The 13,455-nt window shown below is 41.6% G+C and overlaps 1 protein-coding gene across 7 annotated transcripts in view; it reads right to left on the bottom strand.

Moving 5' to 3' along the window:
- Nucleotides 1-13,455, bottom strand: part of FAR2 (fatty acyl-CoA reductase 2) — a 156,731-nt gene that overhangs the window by 29,525 nt on the left and 113,751 nt on the right. For all 7 annotated transcript variants that reach the window (XM_074825688.1, XM_074825687.1, XM_074825689.1 and 4 more), the window contains 3 exons: nucleotides 9,744-9,919; nucleotides 7,018-7,197; nucleotides 1,040-1,217 (listed from right to left, as the gene is read on the bottom strand). In XM_074825688.1, the coding sequence (XP_074681789.1) occupies nucleotides 1,040-1,217; nucleotides 7,018-7,197; nucleotides 9,744-9,919 (534 nt within the window). The remainder of the gene's footprint in view (nucleotides 1-1,039; nucleotides 1,218-7,017; nucleotides 7,198-9,743; nucleotides 9,920-13,455) is intronic.

Raw genomic sequence — 13,455 nt, 5'->3', positions numbered from 1 at the left:
ACACTACAGCGTCTTGGTGCTGTCACACTTGCTGAAAACGGTCAGCGTGTTATATACCCTCCGACATACAACATGCAGATGTCACTGACACTGATTTGGTTACTCCAGCTAATTTCTAAGCCAAGGAAGAAAAAAAAAACCCAAAACACTCCACTTCTGAATCCCACCCTACTTCAGGTCAGGGAGACTGTCACTTGTGGGAGCTGGAGTTAAGAGCAGTGACGAGCTGTCTGATCTGAAACAGGTTATGACACCTAACAGAGTTCATTCTGTCTTTCAAAGATGGAGAGCTTGGCCCAGAGCCTTAGCTATATCTCAGCCATCTTCAGCATGCTTCAAGCTGCATGAAAGCCAAAGGTGACTTTATGCTGGCTTTCCCATTTGGCTGCAATGTTAGGGCACATTATTCCTACCAGTATATTTAGCTTAGTGAATTATTTCAGTCCAGAAGTACAGCTGCCTTTAATTGCTGTGTGGCTGACATTTGTATCTGCAACAGGCCCATACAAGTGTGAATCCAGTGAATTCAATGACTACCAACATAAGACAGAGATACTAGGTAGCTGCATATAACATTATCAAATGCATTCAAGGACCATGTGAGGTCCAGGGTGCTCATCAGGACCTCATTAATAGGCTGACTAGACCAGGAAAGACTTGAACCAGGATGCATCAGGACTATGACTGATCTTGCGTTTCCCCAGCTAGTACAGAAACTCCCTCGTGTGTCTGTCTGGGCGTGATCCTCTACGTGTAAGACTGTCAGTTGCAAGGCCAGCATTTTGCACCATTATTATCCCAGCTCTTGTTATTATTGCCTAAATATGTTCTTTTCACTGGAGACAAGAGTCTTTCCTTAAGATGCTGGAGAAGTTTTGCTGTTCTACTCCAGCACAGGTCCTCCACCTCTTCCACATGCTTTTCTATGAACTGGAGTACCTGTTTCTCAAGTAGACACTGCTACAAGTTCCTGACAGTACTGCAGCTACAGCTGTATCAAAGGGCTCTCAGTAGGAAATTGCTATGTATTCATGCTTACTGGGAAAGGCTCATGCCAGCTAGCTCCCACGATGGATGGCCTGATGATAGCAATGTTCAAGTTTCCTTTCTCTTGCTGAATCAGGTATTCTGACAAGGCTTTGCTGTAGGTGTAAGTGTTGGGCCATTCCCCAAGCAGCTTGGGTGTGATGTCTTGAATGATAGATTCATCCAACCACCTACAGGAAACAAGGAGAATGTCATTATCTGCCATGCAGAGAGAAAAGATTGAGGCAAAAAAGACCAGTGAGACAGGAATCCTCACCTGAAACAAAGGATAAGGAAGACAAAGCCATTTAAGATGAAGCAAGGAGCAACTTGTTTGGATTTAGAACAGCTCTGTGGGACAGAGGTTACTTTTGTCTTCAAAGTGCAAAATAACCCCAGTGAGCTTCATGCTATGATGTCCAACTCAGCTTTGGGTATCTACACAGTCTCATTCTAAAGGAATCTCTTGCGTACTTTATGCTGCACTGCAATCTGTAACGTAGATATAACCATGGTCTACAGACTGATGGAGCTTTCCAACCTTGTACTCTCACTAGGTAGCACTCAGCCTTATCCAACACAGTCCCTATATACTCCCAAGTATGCTTCGGGAGATTCCTGGTAACCTTGAGTTACTGAGTTGAGTAGCAATACAAAGGTCTCAAAAGCTAGAACAACGTACTACAGAGATATTATTCCAGTAGCACTATTTACAATGTTAGATGCTTCTTCCTACTGTTTTTCACTGGTTCATGTAGGAAATTAAGAAAATGTTAGTGCTAGCTGCTTAAAAATTAAAAAAAACCCCCCAAACCCCAAAAAGACACCAATTTTTTTTTTTTTTTTAAGGTATTCAAGTATCTAATCCATCAGAAGTAGTTACATATATACCCTTAAAAGAGTGGCCCTCACTACCGCAATGCCACAGCAAGGGTCTAAGGCTCAAAGGCTCCTCCCTGGCACACCATCAAGGTTTCACTGGTCCTGCCAACATTTGGGTCTAAAGGACAGGAACTGGCTGTACTTCCAGTGCCCTTCCACATCACTGCCAATCCCCAACAGGCTTTCAGCAGTCTGGTGTTACACCACAGAATCAAAGATTAACTCCTGTAATCCAATTTGTAATTAAGTCAATGGACTTACAGTTCAGACTGACCAGGTGTGCTCTTCCTAGGCGCATTGCAAGGATACTGGTTCCTACAGATCCTTGCTTCACCCCTCCTTATCTTGAATTTCAGAAACTGGTGGAGGTCAAGGGGAGAGGAATGAAGTGGAGACGGTCACACCTGGAGAATTACTTGATCATGTCAACTTAAATGTGCAAACACCTGATAGCTCAGGTGGCACACTGCTTTTCAGATGGCTCTCATTAGACACAGATGGAAATATTACAGGAAAAAGTGCTGCATGAGAAAACATTGATTCACTGAAACTGCAAAACAGTTTGCAGGGGAGGGTTGAATTCAGTGAATCAGTTTTGGAATGAGTTAAAAAGAACCTGACAGTTTTTAGAATATAGTTAGTAGTATTATTATTAGAAGCATTATAATAATTATTATTAGTAGTACTACTATAGTTAAATATTATTTTTTTAAAATAAAAAAAGCATTATGGAGGCACAAACACTTTCCTTTGCAACCCTAGTCCCACGCTTCAGAAACAAGTCAGAAAAATTGTTTAAGCATAAAATATGACGTTGAAGTACGCAGAGGCTATAAGCAGCACACAATATTGACTTAATTTACAAAGCCTGTTTAGGCAGCCATCGAACCCAGCCTCCTCAGGGTCGCAACTAAATTGCTGTTGTTTGAATCTGTCAAGTAATTAATTACCAGCCTACCAAAAGGAGATGTCTATTCCTACAGAGCCTGGAAGAAGAATAAATTCATTTAGAACTCGGATTAAGCTGCATACAAGTCTTTGTTTCCCTTCTCTTTTTGTTTTCTTTTCTTTAAATAATAGGGGCTTACAGGTTATCATTCTCACAAAGCAAAGACAGTTGTAGAAGTACAAGGAGAAGCCATTTCCCTTTGCCCTCATCCTTCCAGACAGGCGTCTGCATTACTTTTAAGTGGTCACTGAGAGGACCACACTCCTGCCTGTCTCAAGGGTACCATCCTACCAGGTGATTTGATCAACCAGCATTACCATCACAGCAGCACTGAGCTGACAGTTCAGTGAAGCAAACTGCTCCTACTCCTCTGTGACCTACTTCTGAAGATTTTGAAATGCTAAATCAAAAAGCTACTGCTTTTGCTCACTGCTGCAATGGCCCCACAGAAACAAGAGATGCAAATGAAACAATTAGTAACCTCTTCTTTCACCACATATATGCACCAAACTACTATGCCATAGGAAAACATAACTTTGTGTTAACTTTGCATTAATAAGACACTCTCTTTCTTGTAAATGATGACAGATCTACATTTTCTACAATAACAAAAACAGTCCTGCTTCAGCCCACACTTCACTGTGTGCTGTGTTCCTTACCTCAGCACATCCTTCAAAGCTGATTTCCCTCAGCTTTAGATTAAGGCAAACCTTGCTTGATGTGGCAAGATTATATGTTTCCTCTGTTGGCCTGGCAGCACTTAGAAGTGTGACTTTTGGTTTACCCAGAGCAAGCCTAAGGCTTTACTTGCAGGTTAAATATCAAAATACTGGAAAGCAAGGATATAATAGGAGGATAAGAACAGACAAAGAAACAGCTGGGAGTCCTACATGGTCAAAAGCATCATTAAATAGATCTGTTATTGCATCCAGTTGTGTGATGCACTTAATGCACTTGCAGAAGAGCACAGGGGTTGTTTGTGAAGAGGAGCTTTCACAGCTGGCTGATGCAAAACACGACCTGTATTTCTTCCCCCTTTTTGAAGGGAGTTTTTATTTCCTTGTCTGCTTTTTTCTTCCACCCTTTTTGAAGGTAACATTCTGAGATCTGTTAATCTCCTTTCTCTGAAACCTTCTGTACCCAGATATCCACATATTATTTCTTCCACTTACAGCGTGAATAATAAACAGCACATCTCTCCCATCTCCTTCCAACCTTGCTTTATCTTCTCTCTCTCCTCCTCCAAGTAATTCCCTGCTCTTCACAGTTCCTCAGAGTTTTGTCTATTCTGCTCTGCCTATGTCACGTTATCCCAACAACCCAGGGACTTTCCCCATCCTGCTCCTTCACACGCTCTGCAGCCCCGTGCCTCTCTTTCACATACTGCCTTTGATTTGCAGATCACCCTCCACACCAATGATCCTGGAGACAGTGATTTTCAACAAGGCCCACCTGATTTCAGTGCCTTTGAAAGCAGTGGCTGTCTTTGCTGTGAGCAATCATAATGTCACCTGTAAACACTGTAAAGAAGCAGATGCCACCCTAGCTGAGGGCATGCTGTGATTTCTGTCTCACTAAAAGTACTGGAAGGTTTGAACTTCAGGAGTATGGGACATAGAAAAAACAGAAAAAACAAACTGAAAAATCTAGTAAAAAAGCAAGAAAACCCATCTCTAATTATGTGGCTAAGAAAAAACAACCTACATACAACATACTACAAAGACAACATACTACCAAGATAAACACATCAAAGAACACATCTGAAAGCCCATCCTCTGCCACTCAACTTTTCTTTCAAACATCATCCTTCCTGCTGCACATGCAAACTATGATAAATGAATTCCTAGTGTCTTATACGAAGTAGCTGAAGTTGCAACCTCTGGGGTAGCCAGGCACTTCTATATGTTTCTGATTAGCATTCAGTCCTTTGCTGAAGTTTTTTTTTATCTGAGCCATGAACACTAATTGTTTCCAAAGTTGCCAGTGATAGTAAGCTTTTTGGGGCAGGGAAATGTAATATTGATAGCAATGAACTCCAAAGGACGTTATAAAAATGAGCCAGTGGGGAAAAAGGTGGCAGATTAGCTTCACTGTAAATAAAGGTAAGGTAATACATTTAGGGAAAAGCAGTCTAAACTGGTCTTAAGAGGTTGATGAACTCAGAACCGTCAGTTGTAGCTCAGCAAGAGCTCTTGGAAGCACAGCTGACAGCTCTGTGAAATCTCCAAGTCAATGAGTAGCAGCAGACAAAAATGTCAATGAAATGTTGGACATCATCAGGTACTGAGAACAAGACCAATGGTGTCCTATGAAGCTATTTAAATAAAACTTTGAGTGACCACACGTTGAGTACTGCACGCAGTTCTGCTTGGCCCTTGCACCTCAGGGAGGGAGCGAAGTTTAAAAAAGGCGGAGAGGAAGGGCAACTAAAATCATCAAGGAGACAGATCAGTTGGCGGGTGAGGAGACAGTAAAAATGCTGGGACTCTTCAGGCTGCAGAAATGAAGGCCCAGGCTGAATGCAGTACAGGTTTACAGAACTGCAGAGGTAGTGAATAGGGGAATACTGCAGATACTGCAATGCTGCAACTACGGGACATGCAGCAAAACTATTAGCATGACAGCTTGAAACAGGTAAAAGAAAGCTCATCTTTATGCAGCCGTTAGCTAGCAAACTTCTGGAACTTGCTGCCACAGGGGGTTGCAAAGGCAGAGTACCTGAAAGTTCAAAAAGGGATTAAACAAATTAATGGCTTCAAAAATGGGTCAGAAAATAATAGGATATAACACCCCTCATACTACAGTTCTGGTTTCTGGGAGGCTACAAGGGGAACTGCAAAAAGTATTCAGGCTTGTGTAGTTACCCTAAACAGCATCTCCCAGTGCCATTGCTGAGGGCAAGATACTGGGCTAGGCAGCCCATTAGGGCATTTCTTATGTTTTTATCATGCTCCACTTGCTGAATAAATGATAAACGATAGATGACTACTAGCTGGAAGTAAACATATCCAAGAATATGGGCTACTGGAAAAAGTAATAAAAGAAAACACTAATTTGTACTAAATTTTCTGGAGTAGTGTAGTCTGGAGTAGCTTTTTTGGCAAACGTTTTTTTGATATAAAACCTCAGTGGTTCTCCTGCTGGACATTAATTCATCTCATCCCCTATTACTCTATACCAAGGAGAAGATTTTATACCAGCTCCTTAGGTTACTAGTTCACAAGTCAGTTGCTTATATCACACAAGTGGAATACCACTAGAAAATAAATGAAAACCAAGTTACAGCTGTGAGAAAATCCTTCTAAGGGGAAGGTGTCCTGGCATCTTCAGTAAATTCAGTTAAACAAGCCTTTTTGTTGTTCCCTCAAAGTCCTGGATCCTCACACTGAACTCTTTCTAAAACAGCCTGTTTCTGACTCATCCTCATATGAGTCTGGTTTAATACATAGGATTGTTGAAATAAGTGGAAACAATGTTGGTAAGGTGGAAAGATAAAGAAATTAATATAAGGTATATGAAAAATTTCAGTTCTCACTCAGGTAGCAACAGAGCAGAGTCTTACAGAAGGAAGCATCAGAACTCCATTCCTGATAGCAAATGCACTCGTGCATAACTTATTCAATGCTGGACATTCATGAAATCACACAGTCTTTTTTAAAATAGTGCATGGAAAAATTTAGAGGTAGCTGAAATCACAGTGTTTTTAAGTTAGTTTATGCTCTTTTCTAATACCTTTTCTAATAATTTTTCTAACTTTTGTATTTGGAAAAGTATTGTTAAGCTCAACCAAATGTTTATAAAGCATGGCTTCAACAGCTTTCCAGATAAAAAGGCTCCAAAATAGAGTATTTTCTTCTATTTTCAAAAAACCTTAGTAAAGTTAGTTTCAAGAGAAAATTCAGAAAGGACAGACTGACTGGATGGCATTCTGTGGAAACTACCCCTCAAAACCACCTAGAATGAAAGCTCGCTCTTCTCTTGGTCTCACTCTTATTTTGACCATCATTTCTTGCTGGAAGAGTGTACACAGACAAGCCCATACAGCAATAAAAGCAACTACGAACAGAAATCCCACAGGACAGGTTATATGAACAATTCAGAGGTCTTCTGCAGAATGAAGCAAAACCAACGTCAGAAGAGGCAATGCAGTTCCTACTTACTCTACTAAATCGAAGAGCTTCTTGGGTTCAGCTGGGGGTGGGTAGATGATTTCGTCTATGCTTTTCCGGATGCAGTTTGCATAGGCGGTGGAGATGTGGATGAAGGCCTCAAGGTTCTGCATCTGCCGGGCCAGCTCTAGGAGCCGCTGCGTGCCCATTGCGTTCAGTTGCAGGGCATGTCTAAAGAGGGCAGGGGACAGAAACAAAACGCATTTCACAGGGAAGAATGTATCAAAGCTGAGCATCATCCAAACCCCAAATAATGAAAAGGCAAGAGAAGGGGCTCACAGCAGAGTGGAAAGCTTCATGAAATTCAAGGGCTAAACCAGCTTTCAGAGGAATGCTGTTGGATTCGCTATTCTGGCCACAGAATATCTCTCAAAAATTTTTACTCAATTCAAAGGGTCAGAGGTAACATTTCACTAACCTCTCCACATCTGATATATCTGCCACCCCCTCCTGGAACAAATATTTCAACACACATGACCACTGAGGCATTATGGTTCCTATGGTACCCATTCAACTTTCTCCTTAAGGGACCACTGCTAAATTATGGTTTTAGTAAGCAGCAAAGGGTCCTTGGGCCCAGAAAAACGGATTCATACTGAAAGAATAAACAATCAGAGGTAACAGCTTAAACTCCCAAGGAATGGGGCAGAGAATTGATAAGCACAAAAGAGCACTGGTTAGCAAGGTTGACCTTGAAGCACCCAGCACATAGCTATAAACTGTTCTAGGGACAATCTGCAGTGGATCTCAGTGAACAGACGTTCAACTTTGTTGCACACTTTGTGCTGGGAGAAAGATACTTTCCTGCACAGATGGGAAAAGGCTAAGGAATACACACTGAAGAGAAATTGTAAATAGTCCAGATGAATGAAAATAGATGCTAAGAATGTTTGGATCACAATGTCTAAAGCCAGAGATACTAATATTTTTTTTGCATGCTGCCATTAAAGAATAGCATTTTCTATAGATTTCTATTTCCTCCTACCCTTCTAGCAGGATGAATACTTCTAGTTTAGCTTCCCTTCACATGAAAGGTACTCTTTCATGTACATTTCTATTAGACTGTATCCCTTCTGAGAGGGGGTGAGCAGAATTGCGCTCAGAATATGGGCCCAGCATGGATTTCTGCTGAGATGTTCAGAGTGCCTTTAGCCTTCTAGGGGAATATCATCTAACACTGGTGATTTGTTACTCTTTATTTTTTTCTATTTATATTAAAAGTATATTTACTAACATGTCAATATAACACTGTTCCTCAGATTTCTGCCCTCAAGAATTCCATCTTGAGAACTCCCTAAATGTACTGCATGTTGATGCCAGCAATTCATTTAGTTTCTCTTTTGATGCTTTTCTAGTATCTTGATAGCAGCTCCCCTATCTATCGACTCTACATACTCTGTGGTAGGCTTTGGGCTTCTGCCGTGTTTAAAAACTATTTTTATTTTTTGTGTCGTTAGCAAATTGCTCTTCAAAATTTTTATTTGAGCTGCAGTATTGTGCTTTCACATTTAACTTGCTAGAACTTTGACCCATATGATACATTTTATTACTCAGACAGGAGTAATTTGATTTTAACAACCTCTCGTATTTTGCTGTTTAATCACACTGGATTTTCCTTTCTGTTAGAAAGACTATGGCACATCACATGCGATCAGCATTTAAATAGTTTCTACACTGCCTACAAGAGGATGCCCATTTTAACTTAAGTTCTTTCTAGCTATCCTCCTTATTAAAAATGTAGTTTCCCTTTGATGTTACATGCCACTCTGCTGTATTTTTATAGCATGTTCATTCGTGCATTGATTTAAGAACGTTTATGGCTATTAATGAAGTACTTTGCTACTTATATCTTGAGCAGGTTCTACACCTGGCTCAAGATTAAATCAGGAGCTGCTTCCTTTCTGGTGGGTTCTCTAGTTGTTGCAAAAAGCAGTTATTTATGGTGGACACAGTGGATATCTATTTAGGATATATATAAGCAAATGAAGACTGATATTAATAATTGTGTTTTCTACTCTCACAGCTTTAGCGTTTCAAAAAACTGAAGATCTGGCAATCCAGATCATCCACCTCAGTTTGTTGACCTTTACGAATTGCATAGAAGCACTTACACATCTCATCTTGGTTTAGAGGCTTATTTCTGCTGTTCTTTCTTAATGGAAAGCCTGCCCGGACAGGCAGTCTCAAGGGAGCTCCTTCAGAAACAGCATTTATCGTAAACAATTAATTACACTGAGTGTTGGGTATTTTAAAGTTTGTGATAGGCTATTTTCTTAAACAACATCTCATTTCCCTCTTCAGTTACTCAGTGACAAAGAAAGGCCATTAACACTAGCTTTAGAGACAGACACAACATAGTTTCACTTCAAGCTGTCTCCAGCTAGTTCTGCCAAAACATCTCCCTCTTGACCTAAACCACACTTTTCTCTATCCCAATTTTAGGTCATACTTAACTCCCTTACAATATTACAACCCAAGCTTGCAGTACTTCCTTCTGTTCCCATGGAAATCTGCCAAGATACTTCACTTTTGACGTGCATATGCACATGACATTTTTCAGAGCGTTTACACCGCACATTCAGCGCGGAACCACATGTAGCATGAAAACGTAATCGGAGAATTATTACCGCAGCTATACGGGCGATGAACTAAATGGTGTGTTATGGGCTATCGTGCATTCTGAATCATGCTTAGCAAATACAGAAAGCAGGACATACTTCAGGGGTTCATCAAAGCGAACCGTTGCCGCACAGTGGAAGACAATATTGACCCGGGTCAGAAGCTCCTCTTCATCTTCAGCACTGATGGCCAGCTTGGGCTGACAGAGTTCAGCATTAATAGGCTTAATCTTCTCGTGGAAATTAGGGCAATCTTCTCGGACCCTGTCAAAGACCTTGAAGCACAAACAGAGAGAGATCAGGTAGAGAATTAGGCTACTGAGATCACTTTGATTAGTAGCCAGTCTGATTACATCAAACAATGAAATTGGCACAAAAGAGAATGCCTTCTTTCAGAGGGAGGACACAAGTGAGATGATAAAATAGTTAATTCACTTGTTCCCTCCCATAGGAAAACCTCACAGGGGAAACAATAAAAATACAGGAGGCAATGCATTGCCCCGAAGAGATGAAAGAATCTTCTCTGCACCACTCATTCCCTAGGATGGCCACTGAAATCCCTGTGTCTCCACATCTCCTGCAACCACTTGCGATTTGACCTCAAAGGCTGCCTGTAGGACCATAACAGGAGCTAAAAAGGAGTAGGGCAGAGTATGGAGTCGGAAAGCCTGGAAGCATTAGACTCAAGCAATTTTCTTGATGGTTTTACAAAGGCCGTGAGGAGAGGCTAGGAACAGGGCACATTCTGGCTCCTCTACTTCCTTTGCTGCTCCTTGCCTACTGTCACTCTTTGTTCATGTCAGATGAGTCCTGTGGGGAACTGCCTTTGGGATGGAAAGATGGGGAATCTCAATAACCCATACTGCTAAAGCTGTCGACTGCCACCAGCAATTTTGCATGACTGGACAAGTGTGCAACCTCTCAAGCTGTCTTCCAGCCCTTTTCTCCTGAGTATGATCCATAGCTCTTTCCAATACATGTTTTCTTCCCGGCCTTCTGCAGAATGACAGACTGTGCAGCTGTCCACTAAAAGATCCCTACATTTCCATACACTGTTCTGTCTGATGACTTGTCCAAACCCAGTATTTGATACCCTGCTTTGCCTAAGAGCCAAGACACCCGGTACCCTGAACAGCAAGACAACTGTGCACAAACCTTCTGGAAGGAAAAGGAAACCAACACTGTCATTGCCTGAAAGGTGTCTATGTGAAAACAGCAGTTTCCTCAGTTCCCATTTTCACTCTGGGAGTAGCTCAGGGTCACTGATAACAGTATAGCAGGTCTGGGTGCAGTTCTATTTGTACCATGAAGGCAGACAGCTACTGCAGGTTCCACCTGGAGATCTTTTATTTGGTAAATCTCACAGGCAAAGAAGATGAAGCCTGAATTTCAAAACACTATGTGAGTTTGCTGGAGTAGGATTTGAAAAAAATCATCTCTAGTTTGAGAAGCATCTGTTCTAAGGGCGTTGTATTGCTGGCCAGCATTATTGTATCTGAGCAACTTCAACTGAAATAATAGTAACAGTTAAGTCCAAAAAGCTTTTTTTTTTTTTTTTTTGGGGGGGGCGGGGGCAGAGTGACAACAAGAAGGGTAGAAAGAATAAAAAGAACAGAGAGGCTGTGGGATCTGAAGAGGTATAATCTAGATTTCAAAGGATAACCACACTTCAAAGGTGTGGCCTACTGACAGGAATGACTAAGTACTGGAACAAATTGCTAGTGGATGCTGTGGGCCACTGTCTTTGGAGGCATTTAAGAACTCTTGAGATAAGCATTGCCAGGAAAGGCATGGAATACCTGAACCTGCCCTGGGGCAGGAGGATGGGCCAGCTGGCTTCTCAGTAGCTCTGTGTTTTTTGGGTGTTTCCTCCACTCTTTAGCTTACTCCCCAGCAACACCAAGTTGGTAAATCTTTAATATCACAGCTTCTTGTTTTCCTAGAGATTGTTCTGCCTTTGATTTGCCCAGTGCTTATGTAAGAGCGGATATTTTGTGACATAAATTAAACATGCTAAAAGACATGAAACATTAAATTGATACTTAATAGCAATATTTTCGTGTTTCACTGCGGGATGACCATCTTTCTGCTTATCTGACAATCAAATCTAGATAAACCTCGATGTTCTTAGGGATAAAGAAGCGATAAGAAAATCATTAGCCTTCACCACTATGCAGCACACTCTGTACTTGACTCCATGTATTTTTCTTTAACACACAGCTGCACATCCTTCATAAACCTGAAACTTTAGCAAGTTAACAGAAGTTAGGACATGATAATATAATTTCATTTCTCTCAGTTGCACCCAACTACATGCATATTTCAGCAATGTAGTCTAGGCCAGAGAATAGATTTCTAGACAGAAAGCTAATTGTGGGCAAAGATGTTGGTGAGAGCCAGCTGGACTGTAGAAATCTATTCCCAATGACTCATTTTCAGAACCGAGTATTAGCAGCATTACTGTCCATAAAAACCTTGTCTTCTAACAAGAGGATGCTAGATTGGCAGTCCAAATATGCATGGTCTCATGAGAGATCACACACAAGCAAATCCTGATGAGATACAAAATGGAAAGGTTTCCCAGAGAACCCATGTAAGAGCAAAGCTATCTTGTAAGAGTTTTAGGAACAATTCTGCATTCGTTCTATTGCAAAGAGAGTGAAAAACTCCACCCTATGAGAGTTATTTTAGACTTGTTTTACTTTGGCGTAAATAATGCAGAGAAAGAATGAATCAGCTCTTTCTCCATTTCAGTCTTGGTATATAAAAGGAAGAGTAGTATTTCTGCAGTGCCAGCCTTGCTCAATTTTAGACAGTTTTATTCTGCCTACATGCCGTCTCCTCCTGATGTTCCCACTGTAGATAATACCCCCTTCAGTTTCTGTGCCTACTGCTAGGTATTGCCTACTACCACACGCCACTCAACAGCTGTAGTTTTTCACCCCCTCCAATGATTCACTGCATTTCTCTGAAGGATGAAGGCAATTTCCAAATGCAAGCTCACAAATCAGCATACTGCTTTGGAAACCTTCTGGATCACAAGAACATTCAGTTCATCTCCACTATTAAATCAGATAACAGGAGCAGCTGTTTAATCAAAATCTGCTGCCTCTTTTATGGCATCTGAAGATTTCAGACTTGTCAGTGCTTTACAGGAAAGTGCAAGAAGATTTAAAGACAAAACAAATGCAGCTTATTCTATACTGCTTCCTATAGCTCAAGGAGTGCTTAACATAAATCACAGAATCACAGAATGGTTTGGGTTAGAAGGGACCTTAAAGCTCATCTAGTTCCAACCCCCCTGCCATGGGCAGGGACACCTTCCACTAGACCAGGTTGCTCAAAGCCCCGTCCAACCTGGCCTTGAACCCTTCCAGGGAGGGGGCAGCCACAGCTTCTCTGGGCAACCTGTGCCAGTGTCTCACCACCCTCACAGTAAATAATTTTTTCCTTCTATCTAATCTAAATCTACCCTCTTTCAGTTTAAAACCATTACTCCTCATCCTATCCCTACGCTCCCTGATAAAAAGTCCAGCCCCAGCTTTCCTTTAAGTACTGGAAGGCCGCTCTAAGGTCTCCCCAGAACCTTCTCTTCTTCGGGCTGAACAACCCCAATTCTCTAAGCCTGTCCTCATAAGGGAGGGGCTCCAGCCCCCCGATCATCTTTGTGGCCTTCTCTGGACCTGCTCAAGCAGGTCCATGTCTTTCTTATGTTGGGGCCACAGACCTGAACCACCAGACTGCCATGACTTCTCAAATATGATGGATGGTGGCTTAGCCACTTCAGGTTCCCTCAGGACCCGTGGATGCA

This window comes from Strix aluco, chromosome 5 (assembly GCF_031877795.1).
Source record: "Strix aluco isolate bStrAlu1 chromosome 5, bStrAlu1.hap1, whole genome shotgun sequence".
NCBI lineage: Eukaryota > Metazoa > Chordata > Aves > Strigiformes > Strigidae > Strix > Strix aluco.
This window is presented reverse-complemented; position numbering and strand designations above follow the sequence as displayed.